We start from the raw sequence: 26,925 nt of genomic DNA on the forward strand, positions 1-26,925 counted from the left end.
TAGATCTCTTACCGGAACGCATAATATTCACCATGGCTTCTACTTACCAGACTCCTAACTACACTGTCAGTGACTACGCCAAGTTCGCTCTTGCTGGTGCCATCGGCTGCGGTGTCACCCACGGATCGATGACCCCTATCGACGTGGTCAAGACCAGAATCCAGCTTGAGCCTACCGTCTACAACACCGGTATGATTGGCTCTTTCAAAAAGGTCATTGCCAACGAGGGTGCCGGCGCTCTGTTGACCGGTCTGGGTCCAACTGTTTTGGGTTACTCTCTGCAGGGTGCCTTCAAGTTCGGTGGTTACGAACTTTTCAAGAAAACTTTCATCGACGCCGTGGGCTACCAGACCGCTGTCCAGTACAAAGATGCCATCTACATCGGTTCCGCTGCCATTGCCGAGTTCTTTGCCGACATTGCTCTGTGTCCGCTGGAGGCCACCAGAATCAGACTGGTTTCGCAGCCAACCTTCGCCAACGGTCTGATTGGCGGTTTCGCCAGAATCTTCAGAGAGGAGGGTGTTGGCTCGTTCTACAACGGTTTCACCCCAATCCTGTTCAAGCAAATTCCTTACAACATTGCCAAGTTCCTGACCTACGAGAGAGCCTCCCAGGCCATCTACTCTTTCGTCACTACTCCAAAGGACCAGCTGTCCTCCACTGCTGTCACCGGTATTAACCTTGGTGCTGGTGTCATTGCCGGATGTATGGCTGCCATCGTCTCTCAGCCAGCCGACACTCTGCTGTCCAAGGTCAACAAGACCAAGAAGGCTCCAGGACAGTCCACCGTCGGTTTGCTGGCCCAGTTGGCTCGCGAGTTGGGTTTCAGAGGTTCCTTCACCGGTCTCTCCACCAGATTGGTCATGGTTGGTACCTTGACGTCTCTGCAGTTTGCTCTCTACGGCTCCATCAAGGGCGCTCTTGGCTGCCCACCTGCCGTCGAGTTGGGTGCTGGCGGACACTGAACAGTTGTAAGATTACCAGTTTTTCATTAATCGATCACATACACTCTACCTGTTTATTCGACCATCATGTCTGTAGCCGCAAACGCAGGATTGCTGTCGCCGATCTCACCCGTCTCGCTCGGCTGTTCCGCCGCTGCTGGCGCCTCTGTCGCAGGAGCGCCCATGTAGCTGTTCAGCTCCGCGTCCAGCTCCTCGACGGTCTTGCGACGCGGTTTGGGCTCTCTGTCGCGACTTCTCGCCTTCTTTCCGCGTTTGGACACGCTAATCCGCTGCGACAGCGGAATCGCGTTCTCCACGCTGATAATCTGGCCCGCGGCCCTGCGCCCGTCAAACCGCTCTATCGCAACCTCGCAGTCGGCAGGGTTCTGGTACCCTACGAAGGCAACCCCCGTAGACTCGCCTCTGGTGTTGTATTCTATCTTTGTGAAAAGCAGGTCTCCGATGCTGGAAAAAAGGCCCTCCAGGTCTTTCTCGGTCAGCTCCGGGTGGAGATGCGACACGCGCAAATATGGTCGTCCGCCGCTGAGCTCCTCCGCTTCCTTGCTGCGAGGAAGAGGAGCCGACGGTCTGTGCGGTCTTCTGCCGCCCCTGGAGGGCTTTCCGTGCGCCTTGGACACTCCTCGATGAGCCCTCTGCCGGGGCCTACTGTGGCTCTTCCGCGAACCGCCCGGTCCGCTGTTAATAATCTCGTCCAACGACTGTTCAAGAAGCGACATGTCAACAAATGTCGAGGCTGGAAAAAACATGAAATCCGCGTCGATCGACCGCGCGCCTGGGGCCGGGAGCCGACTATGCAGAAGCCAATCTTAATTAGCTCCACCCCACTTTTGCTCCGGTAAACAGGGGGTGCACTGCTATCGGAGGAAGGCAGATGTGCTCAATCAGCCCGGGGCAGTTTGTCATCACCAGGAGTCCGCTGATTTTGAAGGCGGCCAATGGTTGCTGCAAGCTGTCAAACTCCGATTATTGCTGCATTGGTAACCACCACGTTTACCTGGCAACTTTCCAGCGGTTCTACTCGGATCGCAAAGCCGTCTGCTCCTAACATACCCCCAGCTGGCCCCGCATAGGCTATCCTTCGCGGTCCAACCCGTGTTGCCCCTCACGCCATCCGGAGGAACAACAACTGCGGCAGTTATTTTTTTTTGAAAGGTCATGTACTTTTATTGTCTTGTAATCGTGGGGCAGAAATATAAATACCCCCAGAAAACCGCATTTTGATCGTGTAAAATCCCAAGGCTCTACACGATATGGTTAAAGTTACTGTTTGCGGAGCTGCTGGCGGCATTGGCCAGCCACTGTCCCTCATGTTGAAAATGAACCCCTACATAAACGAGCTATCCCTGTACGATGTCGTCAATGTTCCCGGTGTTGGCACCGATCTGTCTCACATTGACACAGACACCAAAATCTCGTACCACCTGAAATCTGACGACAACAACACTGGACTTTCCCAGGCCCTCAAAGCCTCGGATTTTGTCATCATCCCCGCAGGAGTTCCCAGAAAGCCTGGAATGACCAGAGACGATTTGTTCAAAATCAACGCAGGCATCTGTTCGGAGCTCGCAACAGGCATTGCAGAGACCTGTCCGGATGCCACGGTGCTGGTCATCTCGAACCCGGTCAACTCCACCGTGCCTGTGTTCGCGGAGGTGTTCAAAAAGAAGGGTACCTTCAATCCCCGCAAGTTGTTTGGTGTCACAACGCTGGACTCGGTGAGAGCAAACACTTTCATTTCGGAAATTGCAAGTAACGAAGCAGACAAGGCACCTAGCGCATTCAACATTAGAGTTGTGGGAGGACACTCGGGTGAGACGATCGTTCCTCTGTTCTCCGTTTGTGCTCCGCACGTTTACGCATTGGAGGACGAAAATAAAATAGACGCCTTGGTGCACAGGGTGCAGTACGGCGGAGACGAGGTCGTTCAGGCGAAAAACGGCGCAGGTAGCGCCACGCTGTCGATGGCATACGCTGGCTACAAGTTCCTGCACGCAGTCCTCGCGGCAACTACAGGAGACACGACGATCATAGAGTCGTCTTACGTGTACTTGGACGACTCGATCCCGGGTGCCAAGGAGACGAAAGAAATTATCAAGGGACTCTATGGCGGGGAGTCGCTGGACTACTTCGCGATGCCTGTCGTGCTAAGCAAGGAAGGAATCAAGGAGATTAAAAGTGACATTCTCTCGAGAGTCAACAACAAAGAGAAAGAGCTGCTCAAGATTTGCTGTAAAACGTTGGCGGGAAACATCGCCAAAGGAGCCAGCTTCTCGCAATGATGCCTTTTTTATTTTTTTCATATGATGATTAATTCATTCTCCGCTATCTAATTAGATGTAACCGATCTTGTTGGCAATGTCGAGAGCATCGTAATCAGCAGTGAGTCTGACGTAAGCCTTCTTGGTTCCATTTGGTCTCACCAAAGTGTTCACTTTCTCAACATCGACCTCGTAAAGCTCCTTGACAGCTTGCTTGATCTGGTGCTTGTTGGCCTTCAAGTCAACTTGGAAAACCAAAGTGTTACCGTCCTCAACCTTCTTCATGGCAGTCTCACTGGTGACTGGTTGGACGATGATTTTGTAAGAGTCGGCTCTTGGGTAGTGAGGCACAGACTTGGTGTATTTTGGCGATCTGGCAAGTTTCAGGGTCTTTGGCAGTCTGAAGGTTGTCGAAGTTCTCACCTTGTTAGCCTTCAGCGAGTTGGAACCCTTGAGGGCAGCCTTTTTGGCGGCTTGAGCTTTAGTTGTTGGAGCCATGTTTGTTAAAGATATTTTTCAGCTAAAATTTTTCAAATATATGAGGGCACTCAGCCCGTAATATTTGTCACGTGACATAGATGTATGTGCTTTTCAACTCGAGCTATATACAGCGGCATTACAATCTCCTTCGGGAAGGTCCCCGGACTCCACCAAACTTGATTGGAGTCATGTCTGTGAGCTTGCAGACATGCTCTCTCACCCCTAGTCCCTCTTTTCCTTTCAAAGCGTCGAAGAAGGCTCGTCTGCCCTTTCCGAATTCCTTGACCACCACCTCGAGGTTGACGTCTCCTCTGAAGTACTTACGTTCTCTGATTGTGCGGAAAAATGCTGATGAGAGCTGGTATGCTGCTTCGTACTCCCCTCTTTGAGCTCCACGGAACCCGATGGTACCTGTATTCAGTGTGTAGACGGTCTTTTCTGGTAGAGTGAGGTAATAGAGCACTTTTTCATTGAACGACAATTGTGGGTTATTCTGCTCAAAGTTTTTGTCGTATTCAACCTTGGTCAGTGTTAAGTGGGAGTTGTTTTTGCGGAACAAACCGTGAAGGACAAACTTCACTAGCTTCATCTGTGGCGCTTTCTTTCTGGCCACCAGCGTGTCGCTCTCATTGTTCTGCTTATTCAAAATGGCTCCGAGCGTCGACACAGACGACGACTCCTGGCGAAGCGCGCGAAATGTACCAAATGAGCGTGTGAGACCAACTCTGTTGAGCATTCTGATCATGATGCGAAATAATTTGTGTGAAGAATATTTCCCTATTACCTGGTGCAAAGATGCTCCACCTAGTTGCGCGACTCAATGGTGTGTCTTGTTTGTTTCCGGAGGTTACTCAAAACAAGATCTACTAGCTTTATATTTACACCTCGGTTGCTGAATTGTGGATCAGTGCGCTGCCTGACTGTGTGAAAAGTCGCTCTGGTTTCTATAGACCCCAATTTGTCGAATCAAGAGGAATACGTTTCCCCCAAAATGGCCATTGAATACTTGGTGGAGGAGGTTACCAACAACCATACCAATGTCACCAAGCCCATGATAATCAAAGACATCGCCAAGATCGGCGAGGGTGCCTTTGGAACGGTGACACAAGCCCAACTGCGCAACGCCACGGCATCCGAAGACCAGTGGCTCGGGCCGTTCGCCATCAAGAAGGTGCCAGCACAAACCGAATACAAGAGCCGAGAGCTGGAGATCCTGAGACAAACGTCCCATCCCAACGTCGTCTCTCTCAAATACTTCTTCAACTACCCTAATCCAGAGGACCGCAATAAGCTTTACCAGCACCTCGTGATGGAATCTTTACCATGCACGCTTCAGACAGAGATTAAGAGATACCACAGTTCCAACCTGATATTACACGAGTCGCACATCCAGGTGTACTCTTTCCAGATTGCTAGAGCCATGAACTACTTGCACAGTTTTGGGATCTGTCACCGGGACATTAAGCCATCCAATATCTTGATTGACCCAGATACCTTGGTGCTCAAGATCTGCGACTTTGGCTCTGCAAAGAAACTTGAATATAATCAGCCCTCTGTCTCTTACATTTGCTCAAGATACTACCGTGCTCCCGAGTTGATAGTTGGATGCTCTCTCTATACGACTCAGATTGACATATGGGGACTTGGCTGCGTGATTGCTGAGATGTTCATAGGCAAGCCTGTTTTCCAGGGCCAGGACCCAATGCTTCAACTTAGAGAGATCTCGAAGCTTCTAGGACCGCCGGATAAAGAGTTCATCTACGAGAGCAACCCTAGCTACAATGGGCCAATGTACTCTCACAGATTGTACACATCCAAGGTAAGCACCCGGTTCCAGAAAACGTTCTCCCATGCCAGCCCAGTTGCCGTTGATCTTCTCATGAGTGTGCTTGTCTACCGTCCGCAAGATAGACTCCGTCCGCCTGCTATTCTGGCTCACGATTTCTTCAAACCGCTGCGGTCGCCGGATTTCCAAGTCATCAGTCGCACTACCAACTCCCGAGTCAATGTCCACAATATGCTCTACAACTTTAGCGACTACGAGCTACGTGTCCTTGGTGGTGCGGCAAAGGAAATTCTTGTTGATGGATCCTGAGTATTTGCATTACAACGCCAACGAATAATTATAGTCCTCTTCCACGTTCTGGACGATCCATAAAATAATACAGCTCAGCGTGATGCTTCCCGTTGCGTAAATGTTTTCCAACGCCATGCCCAGCGTGGGCATGGATGTGTAGCCCTTGATCACGTATTTCAGAATCACCAAAAGAGCACTTCCCGACATGCCCACGGCTAAGAGCGTGCATCCAATAAAGAGCACCAGACGAGCCTGCCATCTGATAGAGCCGCTGCCGAAGCTGTCCGACGCCATTAGCTGCTTTTTGTCGATCATGTTCACAGTTATAGTCCCTAAGGTGCTGCAAATGAAAGGAATCCAGTCTACAAAGGTGACGTGGACCACGGAGGCGTTGACTGTTTTGGAGAAGATGGATGCGTCCACCATCGCCCAGAAGCCAATGGCATATAATGCTCCGGAAACATAGATGGCCGCCGCTTTTGCAGTCTGCGTGTTGGGGAAGCGCAAAATAGGAAAGCGGAACAGTCTCTGCGACTCCATACTGAGATGTTTTTAGATAAATTATATATTTTTTCAAAACCTCTCAATCGGCTCGTCTATGGTGATGATAGGATCTTTCGATCTTTGTTTCAACCATTGAGGCACGTAACGGCTCTTCTCAAGCTCTATAACCCCATTGAACACAAGAGTGCCATACAGAAGAAGGCTGAACCCCACCAGTTGCAGCACTCTGAACTGCTCCCAGCCAATAGTCAGCGACACCAGCCACACAAGCAGCGTTCTTGAGGTATCAATGGTGGAGCGAGCAGTGGCACTAAGTTTGTGGGTGAGGGAAATGCCAAAGAAATTGAATGACGAAATGGAAAGCATAATGAGCACCGAGCTGAGCAGCACCCGAGAATGCGTGAACATAAGCTTCAGAGCATACACCATATCCCATGCGTCCTTGGGTGACTTGTGCATGAATGCTTGGCCAAGCAGCATAAAGGCTGTGGTCGCCAGTGCACCATATATGCCTTCATAGCCAACGAGTTTCAGAGGACTCACCTCCAGGTTGGCGAGAATGCTTTCCTCAATCACAAACTGGGCGGCGTTGCACATGATACCGAGAATAATTATGAGCATTCCAAACACGACGTTGTCTTGTTCTGATTGCGTGGACTCCTCGCCAGCTTCGATAGACCCGCTCAAACCAACAACGAACACCCCAAAAACAACTATGAACAAACTGAGCCACTCCAGCTTGGTAATGATCTTGTGCAACGCAGTGACCGAAAATAGCCCAACGAACAAAATGACCGATCCCCTAGTCATCTGGTAAATTGAAACAGGAGTGTACAGTAACCCGACGTTTAGCAGTGTCGTCGCCGTAAAGTCGCACACAGCAGGTAACGAAAGCACGAAGGACTCGCGTGCTGTGGTAATTCTCTTCTTCCCCAGCAAAGGGGCTTGTTCCACGACATCCGCAGACCCCTTCCGTGCACGCCCTATGAGAACAGGAATCCAGCACAGAATTTCGCCCACGAACATTTGCAATGTTTGTAAAACAGGCTGTTCAAACAGAACCTCTTGGCCCGGCTTATCACAGTTTTCTATGCACTGGTTGTCCTGATACTTGGTGATTATGGAATTCAAACATCCGGCAATCACAGTTCCCGCGACCAGGAGCAGGAGCTGGTGTTAGCGCATGGTTATGATGACTTACCGTGACGTTTCTGGCCATGTTTTTAAAAAAAGTGGCTAATTATTTTTGATAGCATGTTATTGTGGCAGTGTAACACAATACCCCTTATCTAGGGGAAATAAATAATTACAGCTCGTTAATTTAATCATGTCAAAAAGAAGGTCGTCGTTGTCACAGCTATCGACACTAGATGACCTCGAGGGCTTTCGCTCAGAGTCCAAGAAGTCCATAGAGCTCACCAAGTGTTTTAGGTGCTCAAAGAAAGTACCCACCCCCACAGCTTCCAGACGTCGAAGGTCCTCTTCTTCTGTGGTCTTCTCGGAACTAATTACATCGTCGGAACCGCTCCCCTTTACCATGAAGCTGTCGGCTTGCTCGCCAACGTATCAGAAGCAGATTATGTTGCCATTCACGGCATCCTTCATGAAAGACATTTCTGATTCGCCCTATTTTGCAGAAATCAATCTGAATGATTACTACATTGCTAAAGAAAAGGAACGCAACTCCAAAGGCTCCAAACGTAAATTTCCCGGCCTCGAAATTCCAATAAAGGGCAAATTGCAGCTGATTATCTACAACAACGAGAAGAGCGTAAGCTCGTTGCTGTTCTTTCCTTATGATCTATCAAGTTTGAGAGAGAATCATAAAAAAATCATTAAATTCCGCAAAAATAGCATAATAACGTACGACTCAGAATCAGACAAAGACTTTAAAATTAATATCAAGAAGCTCCATAACGAGCTGGAGTTCAAGGCGCTGAACTACAAGAACAAGAGGTTCTACGTGTTCGACTCGCTCAAGATCACATTTGTTCCAGGCTTTTTGTCAGAAAACGTTAAGCTACCACTAAGCGCAAGTCTGCCCGATTTCAAGCACCATCAGATTAACCCAAAAATACCCCTATATCCTCGAAGCTCTCAGACTGACATCGAAACAATCGAATCTGGAGAGTACCCCGTCAACCTTTCGTATTATATCCGCCGATGTGCTCATTGCAATGACCATGAAGATGATGACGGCGAGTGTGTACAATTCCCTACCTTCGCATACGCTTAATGACAATGAATCAGACGTATAACTCGCGGAAAAAGTAGTTACCTGTCAGCAGCCTCTTGCAATCTTGCGCCACGCAACGATTTGGAGCTGAGTACTCAGGATCGTTCAAATCCATGTGCTCCACCCCAACTTTGGCCAGATCGGTTTTTCTCTTCTTGGGCCGCGATTTGCCTTTCTGTTTTGCGTATCTATTGATGTTGTTGATACATCTCCCACAGTAAACATGGCCGCATCTCCCAAAAAATACCTTGCGCGAGAGGTCTTTGTCTGCGGTAGTGAGATTTTTACTGAATTGCCATGGCGACATGAACTTGTCGTGCACCACGAGCTTGCGCTTCAGCTCCATATCTGTGCTTGTTTGGAAATCATCTGGTATTCCTTCGACCAATGGGACGCCGCAAAGAATGCAGACAGAAGTATCTTTGGACGAGAATCCATTTGAAAACATATTTCTCTGTTCTTCAGGTATCTGTGCCTTGGTTTCCTGTGTCATCTTCATCTTGTTCGCCATGTTTGACCTCGACCTTACGCGACGGTCTTCCTCTTCCTGTTCCCTGCGCCTGATTTCATCCATTATGCTATGGGGTATCTCGTCTCCTTCGCCTTCTTCTTGCGGGCCAAAATCAACTTGGTGTGCAGCCAAAGGCATAAATCCCAGTCTGTTTAGATGTCTAACATACGGCACACGCGAACGCAAATCATACAGCACTCTCGAAGCAATGGAACTGTCACTATCGGTTCGCCCAAGTCGGAAGGCGTTCACCATCCAGTTGTTGCGGAGGACTTCGTTAATGTATTCACTCGTGAAATGCGCTCTTTGATTATTCGCTCGTCTAGGATACCGAGGACGAAGCCGCCTGCGTGGTCTATTTGCTGCTATTGATCGCTGTGTTCCGGATATTCGCACAGACTCGTATGGCTGGAAAACCGCGCCGTTGGGCTGATACAGTGTGAAACCGGGCCGTTGTCTCGAAAAAGCCCTCCGTTGTGGCGGTGCCAGAGTCTGTTCGCCTGTGATCTCAACATCTCCATCTGAGTGAGCCTCTTCGGCATCAGATGGAATCACTATCGGGTCCTCGGCGGGGGTGGTAGACCGGGCCTGACGCCTTTGCCTCACACGACGCCTATCTGAGGTGGAGACCACAAAATTGTCTTCAGAGTCTGAAAGAAGCTCGATGACCGAATTCCGTCGACTCATCAAGAGAGAGTGTTTTGGAGCGTCCACTGTGTATTATTTGTTAAAAATAAGAGTGGCCCTTGTTTGGAAAGTATGGCTTCTAATCTATAACAAAGAGATTTGTATAAATTCTGAGTTGCAAACTTTTTGCTGCACAGCCAGACAGACGTCTGTTTTTTCTTTACAATTCAAACGCACATTATTCTGGTACAAGCTACACCTCTATAAGCCTTTTACAATCCGCTTCTCATGTATCTTCCGACCACGATACAGTGATCTCTCTCGTAAGGCTCCAAGGTAAGCTGCTCAAGAGGCTTTATTCTCTCCTCTCTGAGTTTTTGCACCTCCCTAGCGAAAACGGTTTCTGCGTCAACAGTAGAGTCGATACAGTTGGCCTTGATGGAAATGACCACTCCTCCCTTGTCCTTGAGGAAAAGATGCGAGTTCAGGGCAATAATTCTAGCCTGATCTGGCTGCGCAACGTCTGCAAAAACAACGTCCACCATACCGATCAACATTCTGTATTTTTGCGGGTGTCTAGCGTCTTCGATGATAGGAATGACATTTGGTCTCTTCTTGGCCATACCAATCAGCTCTCTGCCCGGTCTATGCGAAAACTCAACAGCATACACTATACCTTCTGGTCCCACAACGTCGGCGACGTGGGAAACAGAGGTACCTGAAGCTGCTCCCAGATAGAGCACCTTTTTGCCAGGAGCAATGAAAATCTCGTCCAGTCCTCCCATGATACCGGCAGCCAGCTTGGATCTGAAAGGATTCCAGACTCTGTACTCGACCTTGGTAGCTGGAGCCGACTCGTCTTTGGAAGGCTCGTCGACGGATATTCTCTTCTCTCCGTACACAGACTCGCCGGGAGCGAGGTTCTTCGTCACCAGCAAATCCTCTTTTCCCCTTGCAATGTAAACGCCCGCATGTCTGTGTGGTTCGATTATCACCTTAGCTCCAGCCTTTCCCCCAGCCTTTCCTCCACGAGCACCACCTCTTCCACCTCTGGCACCGCCTCTTCCACCTCTAGCACCACCTCTGCCGCCGCGAGCACCACCTCTTCCTCCACGGGCCCCGCCTCTTGAGGCTCCTCTGAAACCACCACGACCTCCTCTGCTGCCGCCTCTGCCGCCTCTGTCTGAGAATGCCATAGTTAATTCGTTATAATAAAATCAATTTTGAATTTTTAACAAAATTTATTTAAAAATTTTTCAATCCAAGGAGGGTAACAAATGGGCAGATAAACGAGCCGATAGTGCTAAAAAAAAGATAAATACATTACAACGCGCTTTTGCTATGCTCGCCGATCTGAACAGAAAATACCTCGATACTTTGGAAAAACGCCCATTGGCAACTAAGGCGCTAACTGCGGCTATACTAAATGGACTCAACGAACAGCTAGCCACCTACTTTGCTGGAGAATCCAGAAAGACAACTATCAAGATCGGGTGCAAAGAGGTGCAGCTCTCACATTTCCTCACAAAACGCGTCCCTTTGATGTTTCTGTACGGCCTCCTGATCAACGGTCCTTTTTCTCATTATGCGTACAAACTTCTACATCTAGTTTATCGTCCACCACTGGGTCCTAGAAAAAGACTAGCCCAGATCCTCACTTCCCTGGTGACTATCACGCCGGCCATTTCTGCCCTTATGATCTCCTACATCTCGCTAATCTCGAGCACTAATATTGCGAATGTCAAGGACTTGTCATCTGCCAAAGCAGAGCTGCTGGACGTGCTTAAGAAAATCAAGGGTGCACTCCAGAAATCGCTGGTCTCGGTGGTCCGTTCCTCGTGGATCTCCAGCCCTATATTCATGCTTGTAGCCCAGAGTTTCCTCAAGCCTAACCAGTGGGCCGTGTTCTTCAACTTCTGCTACTTTGTGCTGGGCACTTACAATAATACCATAATCAAGCGCAGGCTAAAGGAACAGAGCTCGAACACAGAAAAACAAAAATGAATGAGCAGGTTTCGTTTTATAATACACTTCAATTAGAATCGTTGCCACTTTCGTCCTCCTCTTTCTCGTCACCAGCTCCCGCACAGCTTGGTTTCCTGACCTTCCGCATCGGAATCACCGCCTCAAAAACATCTTTCCAGCTGTCGAACTCTCGCTTTCTAATCAACATCTCCACCACATGTGACGTCGCCAAAACTCGACGGCCACTCACCTTGATATACTCGTCTATCGGAAGCCTTTTGGTGGAAATTCCTAGTTTGTCGGCCTTATTCTTGCACAACAATTTATGGCGGCCCTTATCCACGATGCCACCAACAATGTACGTCATTCCTGGCTCTAAAGTCTCGAGCTTTTCCTCTGTGTCTGCGGTGAGATACACCACCCTTGATAAATTTTCTGGTAGCACGTTCTCCAGCTTTTCCTCGGTAAACTTCATATGCTCTGGCTTCCAGTTCTGGTAGTGCGGGAGCACGCGGTCAAAGCGCTCCTTCATTCGCTTTCCAAAAGAAGTCACTGTTATGTCCACTCTATAGGGGTACTTTTTGTTGTCTGCGTAACTAGTCACCAACTGGTTGCTCATGGAAACGATTTCCTTCTCGAGCATAAAGTCGTCAAAATCGCAGTCCACAATAACCGAATAGCCGGCTTCCTGCTGCTCGATCTTGCAGCGCTTCGGCTTATCAGCATTTTTCAGCTTCCTGGTCTCCTTGAGAGCTTTCCGTTTCTCCCTGCGCACCTCGCGCATTTTTTCTCTGTTTTCCTCCCATCGTAGCCGTTTCTGCTCCTTTTTCCACGCCGACTTGCTCATCCCTTCCGGGATGACCGGTTTCTGTCTCCGGTACGGCTCTTCCATTGGCAGCAGTATTAAAAGTATTTTCCCAAGTCGATCGACGCGAGGTCAAAAATTTTTCAGTTCTGAAACTCCACCATTGCTCCATGGCTCCTCCTCCGAGCCCGCTCATTATAGATGCCCAGGCCGTGTCGGGGATCACCGGTTCTATCTCGATAGCCTGCTGGATCATTGTTTTTGCGCCCCAGATCTACCAGAATTTTGTGCGCTCGAGCGCCGAGGGCCTGTCGCTCATGTTCGTTATTCTCTGGCTACTCGGCGATCTTTTTAACGTTGTGGGCGCCATTTTGCAAGGAGTCCTGCCCACTATGATCGTGCTGGCCATTTACTACACGCTCGCAGACGTGGTTCTTCTCTGGCAGTGTCTCGTGTACGGCCATGGCAAACCCAAACATGTGGACCCTATCCACCTCTCGCCCGCCAATCCGCTTACCGAGCACGAACCGTTGCTTGAGAACGTGATAAGTCGCGGTGAGGAAGACGCTGCAGACACGACTGGCGACGTGGGCAGCTTCAACGACATCGACGGCGTGAACATGAAAGGGCCCCAGGAACGTAGCAAGGAGCTGTTTTACAACCTGCTGATGGTGCTGCTCGTGGTGGTATCTGGATTCGGCGGCTGGTTTTTCGGTGGGTCGAGAGACGACAATTCGCCGCCGCCAGACGACGACAGTCTGGTGTTCAATCCGCTAGCCCAAACGTTTGGCTGGCTTTGCGCAGCACTGTATTTGGGTTCTCGGGTTCCTCAAATCTTGCTCAACTTTGAAAGAAAGTCCTGCGAGGGCATCTCGTTCATGTTCTTCCTCTTCGCATGTCTCGGAAATATCACCTACGTGGTGTCCATTCTGAGCGTCAGCACAGGCTACAGATACCTGTTGGTGAACTCGTCGTGGCTGGCCGGGTCCCTAGGGACTCTGGCGCTGGATTTTTGCATCTTCATACAGTTCTTTTTGTACAAGCACGAAGAGGAGCCGGAGGAGTTCGATACGGATGACGAGAGTGCTCCCATCGCCTCGTCGACACGCTCTTACGACGCTGCCTGAATTCCGTACACCTCGCACCATTGAAAACACGAAGACGCGTTACATTTAAAAAAATAAAAATCCGTAAGCAATAGTAGTATGTCGAGCATCCGTCCGGAGCTGAAATTCGCCGACGATCGCGACCAGTCGTCATTCTACAGCAAGTACTTCAGACTGCCTCCGAAGTCGGCGCGCACTTTGCGCGTCGTCGACAAGGGCGAGTACTATATTGTTCTGGACGAGGACGCAGAGCTGGTGGCCGATCTGATATACAAGACCCAGTCGGTGGTGAAGACCGCGACCGCAGAGCAACGCACGGTGCAGTACATCACTCTGTCGCCTGCTGTTTTTGCCAATTTGCTGAAATTGGTGGTGGTGGACTCCGGCCACAAGCTGGAGATATATTCCAAGAACTGGGACAATATGCGGACCGCGTCGCCGGGAAATCTTTCAGAAATTGAGGAGCTGATTAACACAGCCGATCTGAATGCCGTCTCGATCCTGGCAGCTCTCAAGCTCGTCAGCTCGTCCTCTGAGGGCAAGAAACTGGGACTTTCGTTCTACGACCCCAACGCAAAAACTCTCGGAGTTACAGAATTTTACGACAACGATCTATTCTCGAACCTGGAGGCCCTGTTGATCCAGACGGGCGTCAAGGAGTGTCTGGTTCCTGCGTCTGCCTCCTCGGACCCAGATATGGATAAGATCAAACAGCTTATCGATAGATGCGACATCGTGGTTTCTGAAGCGCGTTCCGCCGACTTCTCGGACAAGAACATCGAGCAGGACGTAGCGAGACTGACCGGAAACGAGCTTGTGCTGTCGGCGAACGAGCTCTCGTCGCTGCACGTGGGGCTTGCCTGCTGTAACGCTATTCTGGTTTATCTCTCGCTGTTGGCCGACCAATCCAACTTTGGATCCATCAACGTTATCAAGTACGATCTTGAGCAGTTCATGAAGCTCGACTACGCTGCTGTGAGAGCCGCAAACCTGTTTCCGCCGCCGAACTACAACAATACAATGAATAAGACGTCCTCTCTTTTCGGTCTGCTCAACAACTGCAAGACGGTGGGGGGCACCAGACTGCTATCGCAGTGGCTAAAACAGCCGCTAGTCGACGTCCAGGAAATCCAAAACCGCCATTCTATTGTCGGCCATCTTATTGACGACCTGAACCTCCGCGAGTCTCTGCAGACGCAGTTTTTGAACGAAGTGCCGGACATTTCAAGACTGGTCAAACGGCTGGCCAATCCGCGCGGAACAAAATCGCTCGACGACGTCATTAGACTGTACCAGCTGTGCATCCGACTGCCAGACCTGCTTGACTTCCTGAACACCTCGATGGACAGCTTGGAACCTGATAGTGCCGTCAGGAAGCTCTTCCAGGACTTGTGGATCTCGCCAATCAGCCAGTACGCCGGCGCGCTGTCGAAGTTCCAGGAGATGGTGGAGACCACCGTGGACTTGGAGTCTCTGGACAACGCGTCGTCGGTGCAGGGATCGATGGTGGCAATTAATCCTGAATTCGACGCCAGTCTGACGGAAATCAGCCACAAGATCGAGCACGTCAAGTCCCAGATGCGCCGCGAACACGAACTAGCAGGCGATGACCTCGGAATGGAGCTCGACAAGAAACTGAAACTTGAGATCCACCATGTCCACGGCTGGTGTTTCCGTCTCACGAGAAACGACAGCTCGTGCATTCGCGGCAAGAAAAAGTACAGAGAGCTGTCTACGGTGAAGGCGGGAGTCTACTTCACGACGGCTGAGCTCAGCCAGCTCAATTCCGAGGTCAAGTCGCTGGAGGAACAGTACGACAACGGCCAGTCTGAGGTGGTGAAGGAGATCGTCGCCATCACCGCAACCTATTCCTCGATTTTCCTCAAGCTGTCGATTGAGTTGAGCAAGCTGGACGTGCTGGCCTCGTTTGCACACACCTGCGCGTTTGCGCCGGTTCCGTACACGCGGCCGGAAAAGCTCCACGGTCTGGGAAGCCCAGAGCGTCGCGTCCGTCTCAGGGAGGCGCGCCATCCATGCTTGGAGCAACAGGACGGACTGATGTTCATTCCCAACGATATCAACTTTTGTCGCGACTCGCAGGAATTCCTCATCATCACGGGGCCCAACATGGGCGGTAAGTCGACTTACATCCGCACCATGGGAGTGATCGCCCTGATGAACCAGATAGGCTGTTTTGTGCCTGCCGCAGACGGCGCGGAGCTCTGTATTTTCGACTCTGTTCTGGCCCGTGTTGGCGCGTCGGACTCGCAGCTCAAAGGCGTCTCGACCTTCATGGCGGAGATGCTCGAGATGTCCTCAATTCTGAAGACGGCCACGTCTAACTCGCTCATCATTGTGGACGAGCTCGGCCGCGGAACCTCGACGTACGACGGGTTCGGGCTGGCCTGGGCCATTTCCGAGCACATTTGCAAGGAGATCCACGCGTTCACGTTGTTTGCCACGCACTTCTACGAGCTCACCGCGCTGGCCGACAAGTATACCGCGGTGAAGAATCTTCAGGTGGTGGCCCACACAGATACCAGCTCCGACTCGAAAAATATTACGCTGCTCTACAAGGTGGAGCCGGGAGTGAGCGACCAGTCGTTCGGCGTGCACGTGGCGGAGATCGTGAAGTTCCCTACGAAGATCATCGAGATGGCCAAGCGCAAGGCCAGCGACCTGGACGATATCAGCAGGCGAACTGCCAAACAGACGAAATTCGGCAGTCCGGAGATTCTGGAAGCCAACGAGGTGCTCAAGAGGGCGCTGAAAAAATGGAAAAACCGCGTCGAAGAGCGCGGCGGACTCGAAAGTATCGGCGCGGACGAGGCAGAAGCAGAACTGCGCAAGGTGGTCGAGTCAGACTTCCAGAAAGACTTTCAATCGGGTGTCCTGCAGGAGATGCTAAAACTGTAAAGCAGAAGAAACCAACGGTTTCCACGCGGTGTACGGATGTACTAGATCTGGCTACGTAAAAAGAAACAAAGATAAAGAGTCTACAAGCCAGCATTCTGAAGTGCTGCAACACCTTCAGGCAGGAACGGCAAGTGCAGCGACGACGACCTCCGGCCACGTCGCTGAGCTGCCACCGCTTGGCCTCTCGGGCAGCCGTTATCAGTGGGGTCAGGTGGTAGCTGCTGATAACAAACCTTCCGCATTCGGCGACACCTTGCACCTTGTACGGAATCCACCGAAAATGTTTTAAACCACCGGGCACGCTGTAAATTAACCTTATGAGCAAAGCCATCTCCTCTTCCAGAGTAGTGGCCAACGGTACGGTTGGCCCAGCAACGATTATCTATTCAGACTGCTCTGGCAAGATTCTGACCGTTATTCCAAACATCCTGGACGATGGAGATCTCACGTTAGCCCAATACCATGTGGTTTCCTACCGCAAGTTGGATCCCCTGGTCATCATGCCGGGCCTCGTCGATGCACATGTCCACTTGAACGAACCCGGCCGGACCGAGTGGGAAGGCTTCGCAACTGGAACACAGGCTGCTGCCAGCGGAGGTGTCACCACCGTTGTGGACATGCCCCTGAACGCCGTTCCCCCTACAACCACCCTTGAAAATTTCTATCTCAAGCTGGAGGCTGCTAAGGGACAGTGCTGGGTTGACACCGCTTTCTGGGGCGGGCTGGTCCCTACCAATCTTGACCATCTGGTTCCTCTTATCCAGGCTGGCGTCCGCGGCTTTAAGGGTTTTTTGATGGACAGCGGTGTCAGCGAGTTCCCCATGATCACCCCTGAATACATCCAGCAGGCTCTCAAGCGCGTCAACGGGTTCTCGACAGTGCTTCTATTCCACGCTGAAATGGATTCCGATTGCGACGCGTCGATCGACGCGCACCACCATTACGACGGACTCACCGACCACCAGGCTCAGCTGCTGGCCTCGTCGCCAACGCTGCATCCCGTGGAGCCAACAACAGGTACCATCTCGCAGCTCGCCAAGTCGCCCAAGATCCACGCCCTCTCGTTGGACGACGAGATCACTCCGCTCGAAAAAGCCATCGAGGACAACAGCGAGCTCGAGTCTGTCGATCCAACGGCCTACTCCTCGTTCCTCGCTTCCAGGCCAGACTCTTTTGAGATTACCGCGATTAAGAACATCATCACTTGCTCCAAAAAGTATCCCTCCACAAACGTGCATATAGTCCACCTTGCTACCAAAGAGGCACTGCCAATGCTCGAGTACGCCCAGAAAAAGCTGAACTTGCCAATCACCGCAGAAACGTGTTTCCATTATCTCACTCTCAAAGCAGAGGACATTCCTAACGGCGCCACCCAGTACAAATGCTGTCCCCCAATCCGCACGGATAAGAATCGTAGAGAACTGTGGCAGGGACTCAAGAAGGGAATAATCACCTCAGTGGTGAGTGACCACTCCCCGTGCACGCCTGAGCTCAAAGGACTGGAAAGGGGAGATTTCTTTGAAGCTTGGGGAGGAATCTCCTCGGTCGGTTTTGGCTTGCCTTTGCTCTACTCCGAGGGCCAGAACTTTGGCATCTCGTTCACAGATATTGCTAGATGGTGTTGCGAAAACACAGCCAAACAGGTAGGCCTAGACCATAGAAAGGGGTCCATTGCACCAGGAATGGATGCCGATTTCGCCATCTTCGATCCTGAAGCTCATCATACCGTTGCTAATGTCCGCACGTTCTTCAAGAATAAGCTCACTGCTTTCAACGGCCGCAAGCTTTGCGGGCGCGTGGTGGAAACCGTGCTTCGTGGCCGCTCGGTATATGCTCTTGGTAAGGGAGTCAGCGACGTGCCGATCGGTGAACTGCTCCTGGAACCAAGAAATAAATAGATGTATGCAAAATTAAATAACTTAATTATTTATTATAGTGTATGATATTTTGTTCTGCTACACCCCGTATTTCATCTTAAGGATTTCGCCAACAAACGGATCTAGCTCGGACAGCAACGCGTTCCACTCCGCGTCGCCTAATCCGCTCTTAAAACAGGTGAGAAGGTGATGTAGCTTGCTTCCCAGTCTATTGGACGGAGCCTCGTAATATGCAATGCAATCGATGAAGTGCTTCATAGCCATGCGCCCGGAAACATCGTGTGGGTTCAAACAAGTGGGGTTTGCTGTGATGATGTTGCACATTCCTTCGAACGATGTTTCTTTTTCGTCGTTTTCTTCCAGATACTTCATGAACGAGCACCAGGTGACAAGCACCTGAGGAACATACGGACCCATATCTGCGGCGTTGTGAACCCCCATGCGTCCAATGGTAATGGAGGTGTTGTCAAGAATCGTTTGTTCGACGTCCGTGCTCAGAAGAAGAGGAATCAGCACATTCATGAAATTTGCGATGTACTGCTTGAAGATGTCTGCGGAAAGACGCAGGCACATTTCGCCCAGCGCCCACACCGCGTTGTTGCAGGCCGCGCTAGAGCGAAATGTCCTATTCGTCACTTCGTTCCCAATACAGACCATCACCTGGTGTAGATGCGGAACCACTAGTGGCTCCATGAGAAAGATAGCAAAATCTCCGAGAAGAGCATAAGCACTTTGACGAACATCGTCTGTTGGGTCGTCGAAACAGTATATCACAAGCTTCATCAGCGAAACTTCGTTCGTGTCAAATTGCTGGATAAGCTGAGCGCTGTGCTGTTTGAGGCCTTGCACCAGACCATCGATCAGGTCCAGGGAAGTAACGATGAAGTCCTTCTCAGGGGCTTCAAAGCCTGGATTGTCATTTGACAATCGTGCCTGCTCAACGCTCATAGCCAGAATCCGGAACGCACGCTCGTAAACTGGCACCGCGTATGGAGCGAACGACTCGCCCAAGGCAGCTGCAACAGAAGACATACACTCCAACAGTGGCCACAAATCCTTATCGTTGTCGGTCAGCTGCTGCCATTTCTCTATGAGTGGAGGTAGGAGAATCTCGATATAGTCCGGCTTGTAGCACAGTTGGTCGCCAACTTTCTCAGCGAATGTTTGTACGGTGTCGTAAAGGATGATGAGGTTTTTCCGTTGGTATTTCTTGAAATAGGCTTGGAAGTGGCTCAGTAATGGCTCAATGAACTCAGCCAACAACTCGGGTTGAGCTGAATCAATGAAGTCGGCTAACGAAGAACAGGCGCTCTCCTGAACAACTTTCTTTGTGTCCAAGGCGCATTCCATAATCGACTGGAACGTTGGAGCAAAGTAGTTAGCATAGGAGCCTCCGCTCAAAGCTTCAGAGCACACCCACGAAGAATAGCGGCCCAGCGTCCAGCAGGTGATTTGACGGACCCGGGTTTCAGAGTCTTTCAGTCTCTCTACCAGGAACGGAATCAAAGATGGAAGCTCAGCAGAAGCCTGGTCCAAACAGCCCTCGGCTATTGCTCCCAAAGCAAGGATTGAGGCTTCTCTTACTGGCCACTGTGGAGAAACTATTCTCTCCCTGATAATCGGAAGAGAAACTTCCAACACCTCATAAGGGTAGTTTGTAGCTAGAATATCCATGGTGGCAGCTGAACACTTTCTCAAATTCCATTCCGTGGATCCATCGATGTCGTCCTCGTCGTCAGAATCGTCCGAATCTTCTTCTTGGTCATTGTTTGCGGCATTCTTGCTGGCAAGCTTGTGGGCCTCTTTTCCTTTAGCCATTTGGGGCTTGATGTCGTCGTCTTTGTCCTCGACATTCTCGTTGTCCTGCTCATCAGAGTTCTCAATTAAAAACACATTCATCTCAGAGTAGACCATCTTCTCCAAGAGCACTGGGATCAGAATTGGAAGCTTGGATTTGACAATTGCCTCAGGCATGTCGGACGTTGCCAAATTCAGCAAAAACTCACATGCTTCCAGAGCCACTTCCTCGTTCGAGTCTCCCATCGAATGAATACAGTAGTTGATGACGCCATCCAAATGAGGCATTAGCTTATCTGGACGTTCTTCGAGAATGCTGGCGAAAGCAGTACACACTTTGGTTCTAACGTTCGGATCTTCATCCGTTGCAAGTCCAAATAAACGTGCCATGAACTCATCCAGGTGGATATACATGCTTTGTGACTTTATAGTCAGAATCTGGTTGATACACCCAATTGCGCTGGCTTTCACCTTTGGATTGGGGGAGCCTGTCAGCTCAATAAATTGCGGCACCATAAAATTTACAGGCCGTTCGCCATTATATTCGCGGTCCAAGAGGCGAGCGGAATCTTCACAGATTTTCATCAAGGCACTCATAGCTCCCTCTTGCGACTCTGCAGTACCTGCAGCACCAGAAGCAAGCTCCATCAAGTTGGGCAAAATATTGGGCCACTGACGGACACCGAATATGGAAAATAGTGTTGTGATGACATTCCCTGTGATGTTCCTCACTAGGTTCTGCGAGTCCAACAGCCCTTTAGGGATCTCTTGTAATAAATGTGACTTCAAATCCTCAGACTTTGATTGAAGGTTCTTTATGAGGTCATTTTTCAGCAAGAGTCCGGCAGACGCCCTAACTTGGGACTCGAGGGATTGTCCGTTAATCAAAATATGCAAAAGATAATTGTCGAAGTCCGTTTCCTGTCTTACTTTTTCTAAAGCTTCTGTGGCCTGCAACCGCACGTTACTGTCAGACGATAATGTTCCTGCAAGAATAAGTACAATCTGATCCAACGCCTGTGCGTTAGGCGTCCATTGGGGCATTGTAGGGGAAATCTGATATTTTGTGTGGTAGGAGTTAAAGCTTGTACCCTGAAACCTCGTCTTTGATGCTTAACGGAGCACGTATATATCACAGATGTAATCAGGATCACGGTTGAGCTTAGATGAACAAATCTGAATCCTTCCCCCCGTTAATTTTTCAGTAAATCAGCACTTGTTAATTGTTCAGAAAAATTTTTGGAATTTTTTTTTTTAGGCCTGTGTAAAGATGTGTATTTATTTTACATCGAGCTCATCAGTTATTATAAAATCGTTCAGCATATTTTCCAGGACCTCCAGTTGGTCGAAAAGAGGATTGAACAGCTCACTAGCCACAGGATGCAATGGTTTGGATCTAAGAAGATCAGTCTGGGATGCTTGCGGTGCTAAAGGATCGGAAGAAACACTTGACAAGTTTTTGCGTTGCGATAAGCTTGATGTCGTAGAGTCATTGGAAGCCTCTCTCTGAGATAGCTTGCTATCTTTCTTTTCCAAAAAAAGTGTTCGCTGCTCCTGAAACGACAGCGTTCTGAACTGCTTCTTTGTCGACTGCGCAGTCTCATCAAATGTAGTAGTAGAATTATCAACCTCTGTCGTCGAGGTAGTGGGTGAAAAGGAAGCAGCAGACTCGGTACGCTCTTCTTGATCCGACTGTTTATCATCAATGAAACCCCCGTAGAGGTCGGAGTCAACGGATGATATGCTGGTTCCGTCGTCGTCGACATCGTCAGGCCTTTTCTCCTGGAACGAAAACCTGCGATGTTCTTGGTAATCATCGAGGTTTTTCACCAAGAAATTCGAATTGCTGACTCGTTTTTTGACTGTCAAGGGGACAGGCTGAGGCTGCGTATCGCTCCCAGGCTCGGACTTGGTATCGTCGACCTCTTTCAGCTCGGAAAGAATTTCTGGAACGAAGGACACGGTCTTGCGCATGGACGATTTGCTACGTTTGAGCGAGCTTTTGCGGCCCAGCAACGAGTTATCGCTCTTGCTGCTATCATTCTGGTTCTCGTATAGTGTCAAATTGGAACCAGAGTAAACCTTTTGCGAGTTCAGCTCAAACTCTTTCAGATCGTCAACCGACAGGCACGTTGTATCCTCTCTTTCGATGACCTCATTTTTCCAGCAATTAAGTCTGGCAAGACGCTCTTCAAACGTCTCCAACACTTCTGCGGGCGCAAATCCAACTTGATTATTAGAACTTCGTTTCACCAACCACCAGTAGCTGTCGGAATCATTAAGCAGGAGCACGGAGTCATCTTTAGACAGTTCCAGGTGCGATGGGTCGGGCCCGCTGAAGTCGTATAGCGCGTATAGCTTATCAGGATCCAGTTCTCGTGGAGGAGAAGAAGGTGGCGATGGCAACATCCCCTCCATGTAATCGTTGTAATCATCCTCTTCTGGTATATTCTGAACAGCCTCTGCCACCTCTTCCGCATCGTCGCTCGTCTCGCCACACTCATTCTGCAGGGCCTTCAATGTATCCGCGAACATCTGGTCTGTATTCAAGGTAGCAGAAACTGCTTGTTTCAGATCCTCAACGGTCCGCTTTGCTTCCGCCTGGTAGCCTGGATGTATCACTGTTGATGACGCTTGTGATGAACTATTAGACATCTCGTCTGGCAGAAAATTCCGTCGCGCAGGAGGCATCTGTCGCAGATCTATGGCTAGAGAATCCTGCTGTAACCAGAATTCCTCGTCCTGATCCAGATCTTTTCGCGTGTACTGTCTTCGTTGATCTATGTTCATGGCTAGTGGTGACGCGCTCTATGTGAAAAGCCGTCTAATTCCCTTTTTAAACCGCGCCAGACACTCAATTCCGTCACGAATGCAGTTCTAAACAGTATCGCGACCTTGTGTTTTGCCAGGGAATGGTGTTTTTCTAAACAAATAAATCTTTTGCATCTCTACACCCGCAATAGAAGTCAGGTACTACGTCAAGATCTAGGCTGTTGGGATAGCCGCAAAAGGCATATTGATGCTGACACGAATGCAGCGTTTTTTTGCTCATGCTCATGCTAAGCTGGGCTGCGCCATCTTGCTGACATTGCTGTGCAACATCACTTCCGTCCGCTACCGTCATCCAAAAATCAGAAGCACAGCCACCGAAGCCATGTGGCGATACAGGAAATACAATCTGGCAGATTCTAACATAAAGAATCTTCCGAAGTATAAAAAACTGCAATAGATTTTAGTCTTAGTTGAACATGTCTGAATACAAAGTAAGTACGAACAGGTCTTGAGACTAACACTACAGCCACCATCCGGCCCTCCGCCCGCAAGTAAAGGCGCAGCAGCAGAATATTACAATTCGGGGACCACATATAGCGCACAGCCTCCAGAGGAGAGAGGCATGTATTCAGGAAATCAGTCATACTATCAGCAGCAACAACCGTACTACCAGCAATACCAGCAGCAGCCGATGTATGGGCAGCAACAGCCATACTATCAGCAACAACCCTATTATCAACAGCAGCCGGTGTATGCTCAGCAGCAACACCCAAATAATGACGGGACCGACTGTCTAATGGGATGCTTGGCTGCAATGTGCGTGTGCTGTACACTGGATGCGATATTCTAGTCTGCCGCTTTTGCCAATATGGAGAGAAAGTGCTCTAACACTTTATTTTCGAATGAAATCATCTCCAATCTCGAGTCTTTATTGAGTGTAGAATTAACAGACGCGTCCACGAGGTTATGATGAAACTGTTCATTTTGTATCTTTAATTTAGCCACCAGTTGATCATAAGCTTTCAGTTTTTCCTCTTTGCTTTCCAGCTCGGTGAGTAGCTGCTGTTCTTTGAGCTGACTCGTTTCGTGTAGCTCATTCAACTGTGATTGGAGAAATCGAGCTTGTTCCTCTTTCTCTAGTAATGCTTCTTCCAGTTCTGCATCTTCTGAATTTTCCTCGAAGCCCTCGAATTCAGACCGCTTGTCGGCAATGAGACTAAACTTTTCCAACACCTTTTTATACTCCAGCGGCAGGTAATTTATATTAGTCATAGCCCACGCCATTCGCTTTCCTCGAACGCTACTAACCAAGAGCAAGCAACAATAATGGTAGATAGCTTCGGTCAAAGCTAAGTCTTCGACAAACTCGCACTTTGTCTCCCCCTTCACGTACCTGTCCAACAAAGAAGAATCCATAGCTTGGAGGTGCGATTCTACCACCTCAGTGCCAATAAACATGTCTGCAAGAAATTCGGTTAATACTTTGAAATACTGCGTGTTGTCATCAATTGAGCTTGTTTCGATAGGCCGCTCACCAATGATACACTCAACCACTTCGTTGACAAATTTTGGATCTAAAAACTCCGTAAGTCGCGGTCTCGAAGAAACCGCCAGCGCCTTGTACTCTTGCAACCATTTGATTGTGGCCTCAATTATCTTGTACTGGCTGTTTGGATTGCTCGTTTGAGGGATTGAAACATTTGGATGATTAGCCATTTAAGTGATCTGAGTTTTGGCTGACGGCTCGACCTGGACGCTTGTCTTTAGTTCACCACTTTTTTGATTGGATTTGAACTTTCTAGCCTTTGCTTTCTTTGGCTTCTGTTGTGCGCTTGTATTTTTCTCTTTCTCCTTCTTTACGCCCTGCTCCTTTTTCTCCCTCTTTTTTTTCGACGCGTCTTTCTTTTTCTCCGTCGCTTCATTTCGCTTTCCAGCAGATGAGCTACGACCCTCTTTGGGTGCTTTCTTTCTTTTAGCTTTCGTCAAATAGGGACCCAGGAACTCCTCTTCAGTGATCTCGCTTGAAGCCATCTTCAGATAGTTCTGAAATAAGGGTGATTGTTCCAGTTTGGTTCTGCTTTTTCGATGCCCTGGAATAAAGGGTGCAGGAACAGATTCGTTAAGAGCTCTCTGTATATCTGAGTTTGCAAATGCAAAATCAACTGACTGAATGGAGTTCCGAAGTTGGCGGATAACAGACTTGCTATGCTCTGCGCTTGCCATATGTAGGTAGGCCCGTGAGTGAACTGGAGACTCATTGAGGTCGCATGAAACTTTACCTTGGACAAAATAGTAGGACTTGACCCCTTTCAGGCTGGCTATTTTCTCAACAAAGCGGTCATAATCCATATCAGCAGGGAGCTTGCGCAAGACTATCCTACATGGATCATGTACCAACTTAGATACGTTTTCTGATTTGCGTTCCTCATTGGATCCAAAGAAAATCATACTAAAAAAAATAATCCAAAAATAATTATCTACTGCATGTCGCTCGCTGATTATTTGCAATTGGTCCATAATGCGATTCAAACAGACACGCTGCACACCGCTCTTTCAGTGAACCCTGCTACTTCACACCTTCCTCCATTGCAAAAGAATCTACAAAACTACTCGAACAGTCACCTCATGAATCAGATAGAGAAGGCCTCATTTTTCGGCGGAGACTGGCCGTCGTTCGAAACACTAGTTCAGAGCTACCTCATATTTGTCCGCGATTTTGATCCATGGTCGCTGCAAAAGTCGATAGACCTTCTTATCAAATTTTACGAGAGCTTGAGCGTTGCGCTCAGTAACAGCCAGAATGCCAAACTTTTGAGACTAGTACAGGAATCCACCACCAGCATTCTCCGCCTAGCCAAGTTGGTGGATGAGAAATTAATGAGTATCAATGGACGCACGAACGATTATCCTCGCTTATCATACATGACGACATTGCTACTGAAGAGTCTGAACAACATAAGAAACGACCCAGAGCTCAACATTCCCTCCAAGAGGTATAAAATCTCGATTTTAATGTTTCTCAGCATCACGCTCTGCCAGACCTACATGTACATAGACTCCGTCATGCTGTGCAACAACGTTTTCTCCAATATCAACATTCTGGCGCTCGACAAGAGTCTCATCTCGCGCAAACAGCTGATACAGTACAGATTTGTGCTGGGCAAATTCCACTTGCTCCAGAGTAACTACTACGTCGCATATCACCATTTCTATTGGTGCTTCAAAAATTGCCACCAACAGGCGCCGCTGAAGAATGTACTTCTGATTCTCAAGTACTTGCTGCCGTCGGGGCTGCTTGTGGGAAAATGCCCCAACTTGCCGTATTTGGAGGCGCAGCTTGGTAACCATGAACTTCTACAATTGTATCGTCCATTGATCCAGTGCTACAAAAATGGAGATTTATTTGGATTCTCCAAAATGGTGGCAGAAAAGCAAGAATATTTCATTAAACTTGGAATTCTAATAGGGTTTTTGCAACGGGTAAGGATTTTGGTGCTCAGAAATCTGGTGCTCAAAACGTACAGATTACAGGGGGGCCTGAGTTTCGATTCTGTACGGAAGGCATTAGAAGTGTCACTGAATCCAGAAGCAATGACGAGCGAGTTTGCTGCAAGAGATCAATGGTTTTACACGGTTCTCAATAAGCGTCTGGATGAGACGTTCGTCGAAACATTGTTGATGTCGCTGATAGATGCAAACTTGCTTAAAGCCAAGCTCACTCCTTCGAAAACAATAATTTTGAGTAAAACAGCGTTGTTCCCAGCCGCGTACTCGGTGTACGAGAAAAGCATAAAGAGAAACGACAGGGAGAGGTGGCTCGACTGAAATCTTGTACAATATTTCCTAATTCGCTACAGTTATAGACGTTCCAGCGTGTAGATTTCGCTATTATTGATGATGCGCGCGTCAAAGCGTTAGCACGCGTCAATGGAAGGAACAGGTACGGTAGCTCTTATTGTTGTCGCACCTTCACACCGCATTCTCCTTTGAAAATAAATTGAAAAAAAATAAACGCGTCCTCGGGGATGC

General features: G+C 49.2%; 20 protein-coding genes across 20 annotated transcripts; 9 read left to right on the forward strand and 11 right to left on the reverse strand.

The window, feature by feature from the left end:
* Positions 1 to 32: 32 nt before the first annotated feature.
* KL911_003039 (uncharacterized protein) lies at positions 33 to 965 on the forward strand (the record flags this gene model as incomplete). The annotated part of the gene is made up of 1 exon (XM_043198175.1): positions 33 to 965. One exon carries the CDS (start codon positions 33 to 35, stop codon positions 963 to 965), a length of 933 nt encoding a protein of 310 aa, XP_043053990.1.
* Positions 966 to 1,018: 53 nt separating this feature from the next.
* On the reverse strand, positions 1,019 to 2,122 carry KL911_003040 (uncharacterized protein; the record flags this gene model as incomplete). Its single annotated transcript, XM_043198177.1, has 2 exons — positions 1,019 to 1,754; positions 1,872 to 2,122. The coding sequence occupies 2 exons, from the start codon at positions 2,120 to 2,122 to the stop codon at positions 1,019 to 1,021; spliced, it is 987 nt and encodes a 328-aa protein (XP_043053991.1).
* A 93-nt stretch (positions 2,123 to 2,215) lies between these two features.
* Positions 2,216 to 3,244, forward strand: KL911_003041 (uncharacterized protein; the record flags this gene model as incomplete). The annotated part of the gene is made up of 1 exon (XM_043198178.1): positions 2,216 to 3,244. The coding sequence occupies one exon, from the start codon at positions 2,216 to 2,218 to the stop codon at positions 3,242 to 3,244; it is 1,029 nt and encodes a 342-aa protein (XP_043053992.1).
* A 51-nt stretch (positions 3,245 to 3,295) lies between these two features.
* KL911_003042 (uncharacterized protein) lies at positions 3,296 to 3,721 on the reverse strand (the record flags this gene model as incomplete). Its single annotated transcript, XM_043198179.1, has 1 exon — positions 3,296 to 3,721. One exon carries the CDS (start codon positions 3,719 to 3,721, stop codon positions 3,296 to 3,298), a length of 426 nt encoding a protein of 141 aa, XP_043053993.1.
* Positions 3,722 to 3,839: 118 nt separating this feature from the next.
* Positions 3,840 to 4,439, reverse strand: KL911_003043 (uncharacterized protein; the record flags this gene model as incomplete). Its single annotated transcript, XM_043198180.1, has 1 exon — positions 3,840 to 4,439. The coding sequence occupies one exon, from the start codon at positions 4,437 to 4,439 to the stop codon at positions 3,840 to 3,842; it is 600 nt and encodes a 199-aa protein (XP_043053994.1).
* Positions 4,440 to 4,694: 255 nt separating this feature from the next.
* On the forward strand, positions 4,695 to 5,798 carry KL911_003044 (uncharacterized protein; the record flags this gene model as incomplete). Its single annotated transcript, XM_043198181.1, has 1 exon — positions 4,695 to 5,798. The coding sequence occupies one exon, from the start codon at positions 4,695 to 4,697 to the stop codon at positions 5,796 to 5,798; it is 1,104 nt and encodes a 367-aa protein (XP_043053995.1).
* Positions 5,799 to 5,807: 9 nt separating this feature from the next.
* On the reverse strand, positions 5,808 to 6,320 carry KL911_003045 (uncharacterized protein; the record flags this gene model as incomplete). Its single annotated transcript, XM_043198182.1, has 1 exon — positions 5,808 to 6,320. One exon carries the CDS (start codon positions 6,318 to 6,320, stop codon positions 5,808 to 5,810), a length of 513 nt encoding a protein of 170 aa, XP_043053996.1.
* A 33-nt stretch (positions 6,321 to 6,353) lies between these two features.
* KL911_003046 (uncharacterized protein) lies at positions 6,354 to 7,503 on the reverse strand (the record flags this gene model as incomplete). The annotated part of the gene is made up of 2 exons (XM_043198183.1): positions 6,354 to 7,372; positions 7,443 to 7,503. The coding sequence occupies 2 exons, from the start codon at positions 7,501 to 7,503 to the stop codon at positions 6,354 to 6,356; spliced, it is 1,080 nt and encodes a 359-aa protein (XP_043053997.1).
* Positions 7,504 to 7,611: 108 nt separating this feature from the next.
* On the forward strand, positions 7,612 to 8,520 carry KL911_003047 (uncharacterized protein; the record flags this gene model as incomplete). The annotated part of the gene is made up of 1 exon (XM_043198184.1): positions 7,612 to 8,520. The coding sequence occupies one exon, from the start codon at positions 7,612 to 7,614 to the stop codon at positions 8,518 to 8,520; it is 909 nt and encodes a 302-aa protein (XP_043053998.1).
* Positions 8,521 to 8,530: 10 nt separating this feature from the next.
* On the reverse strand, positions 8,531 to 9,718 carry KL911_003048 (uncharacterized protein; the record flags this gene model as incomplete). The annotated part of the gene is made up of 1 exon (XM_043198185.1): positions 8,531 to 9,718. The coding sequence occupies one exon, from the start codon at positions 9,716 to 9,718 to the stop codon at positions 8,531 to 8,533; it is 1,188 nt and encodes a 395-aa protein (XP_043053999.1).
* A 212-nt stretch (positions 9,719 to 9,930) lies between these two features.
* On the reverse strand, positions 9,931 to 10,854 carry KL911_003049 (uncharacterized protein; the record flags this gene model as incomplete). Its single annotated transcript, XM_043198186.1, has 1 exon — positions 9,931 to 10,854. One exon carries the CDS (start codon positions 10,852 to 10,854, stop codon positions 9,931 to 9,933), a length of 924 nt encoding a protein of 307 aa, XP_043054000.1.
* A 145-nt stretch (positions 10,855 to 10,999) lies between these two features.
* On the forward strand, positions 11,000 to 11,662 carry KL911_003050 (uncharacterized protein; the record flags this gene model as incomplete). The annotated part of the gene is made up of 1 exon (XM_043198188.1): positions 11,000 to 11,662. The coding sequence occupies one exon, from the start codon at positions 11,000 to 11,002 to the stop codon at positions 11,660 to 11,662; it is 663 nt and encodes a 220-aa protein (XP_043054001.1).
* A 28-nt stretch (positions 11,663 to 11,690) lies between these two features.
* On the reverse strand, positions 11,691 to 12,515 carry KL911_003051 (uncharacterized protein; the record flags this gene model as incomplete). The annotated part of the gene is made up of 1 exon (XM_043198189.1): positions 11,691 to 12,515. The coding sequence occupies one exon, from the start codon at positions 12,513 to 12,515 to the stop codon at positions 11,691 to 11,693; it is 825 nt and encodes a 274-aa protein (XP_043054002.1).
* Positions 12,516 to 12,598: 83 nt separating this feature from the next.
* KL911_003052 (uncharacterized protein) lies at positions 12,599 to 13,555 on the forward strand (the record flags this gene model as incomplete). The annotated part of the gene is made up of 1 exon (XM_043198190.1): positions 12,599 to 13,555. The coding sequence occupies one exon, from the start codon at positions 12,599 to 12,601 to the stop codon at positions 13,553 to 13,555; it is 957 nt and encodes a 318-aa protein (XP_043054003.1).
* A 78-nt stretch (positions 13,556 to 13,633) lies between these two features.
* KL911_003053 (uncharacterized protein) lies at positions 13,634 to 16,450 on the forward strand (the record flags this gene model as incomplete). Its single annotated transcript, XM_043198191.1, has 1 exon — positions 13,634 to 16,450. One exon carries the CDS (start codon positions 13,634 to 13,636, stop codon positions 16,448 to 16,450), a length of 2,817 nt encoding a protein of 938 aa, XP_043054004.1.
* A 317-nt stretch (positions 16,451 to 16,767) lies between these two features.
* Positions 16,768 to 18,348, forward strand: KL911_003054 (uncharacterized protein; the record flags this gene model as incomplete). The annotated part of the gene is made up of 1 exon (XM_043198192.1): positions 16,768 to 18,348. The coding sequence occupies one exon, from the start codon at positions 16,768 to 16,770 to the stop codon at positions 18,346 to 18,348; it is 1,581 nt and encodes a 526-aa protein (XP_043054005.1).
* A 57-nt stretch (positions 18,349 to 18,405) lies between these two features.
* On the reverse strand, positions 18,406 to 21,168 carry KL911_003055 (uncharacterized protein; the record flags this gene model as incomplete). The annotated part of the gene is made up of 1 exon (XM_043198193.1): positions 18,406 to 21,168. One exon carries the CDS (start codon positions 21,166 to 21,168, stop codon positions 18,406 to 18,408), a length of 2,763 nt encoding a protein of 920 aa, XP_043054006.1.
* Positions 21,169 to 21,402: 234 nt separating this feature from the next.
* KL911_003056 (uncharacterized protein) lies at positions 21,403 to 22,914 on the reverse strand (the record flags this gene model as incomplete). Its single annotated transcript, XM_043198194.1, has 1 exon — positions 21,403 to 22,914. One exon carries the CDS (start codon positions 22,912 to 22,914, stop codon positions 21,403 to 21,405), a length of 1,512 nt encoding a protein of 503 aa, XP_043054007.1.
* An 828-nt stretch (positions 22,915 to 23,742) lies between these two features.
* On the reverse strand, positions 23,743 to 25,344 carry KL911_003057 (uncharacterized protein; the record flags this gene model as incomplete). The annotated part of the gene is made up of 2 exons (XM_043198195.1): positions 23,743 to 24,574; positions 24,791 to 25,344. The coding sequence occupies 2 exons, from the start codon at positions 25,342 to 25,344 to the stop codon at positions 23,743 to 23,745; spliced, it is 1,386 nt and encodes a 461-aa protein (XP_043054008.1).
* Positions 25,345 to 25,380: 36 nt separating this feature from the next.
* KL911_003058 (uncharacterized protein) lies at positions 25,381 to 26,721 on the forward strand (the record flags this gene model as incomplete). Its single annotated transcript, XM_043198196.1, has 1 exon — positions 25,381 to 26,721. One exon carries the CDS (start codon positions 25,381 to 25,383, stop codon positions 26,719 to 26,721), a length of 1,341 nt encoding a protein of 446 aa, XP_043054009.1.
* Between the last annotated feature and the right edge of the window lie 204 nt (positions 26,722 to 26,925).

Source organism: Ogataea haglerorum, assembly GCF_019207285.1.
Source record: "Ogataea haglerorum isolate 81-453-3 chromosome Unknown 81-453-3_NODE_8_length_489951_cov_95.815404, whole genome shotgun sequence".
Taxonomy (NCBI): domain Eukaryota; kingdom Fungi; phylum Ascomycota; class Pichiomycetes; order Pichiales; family Pichiaceae; genus Ogataea; species Ogataea haglerorum.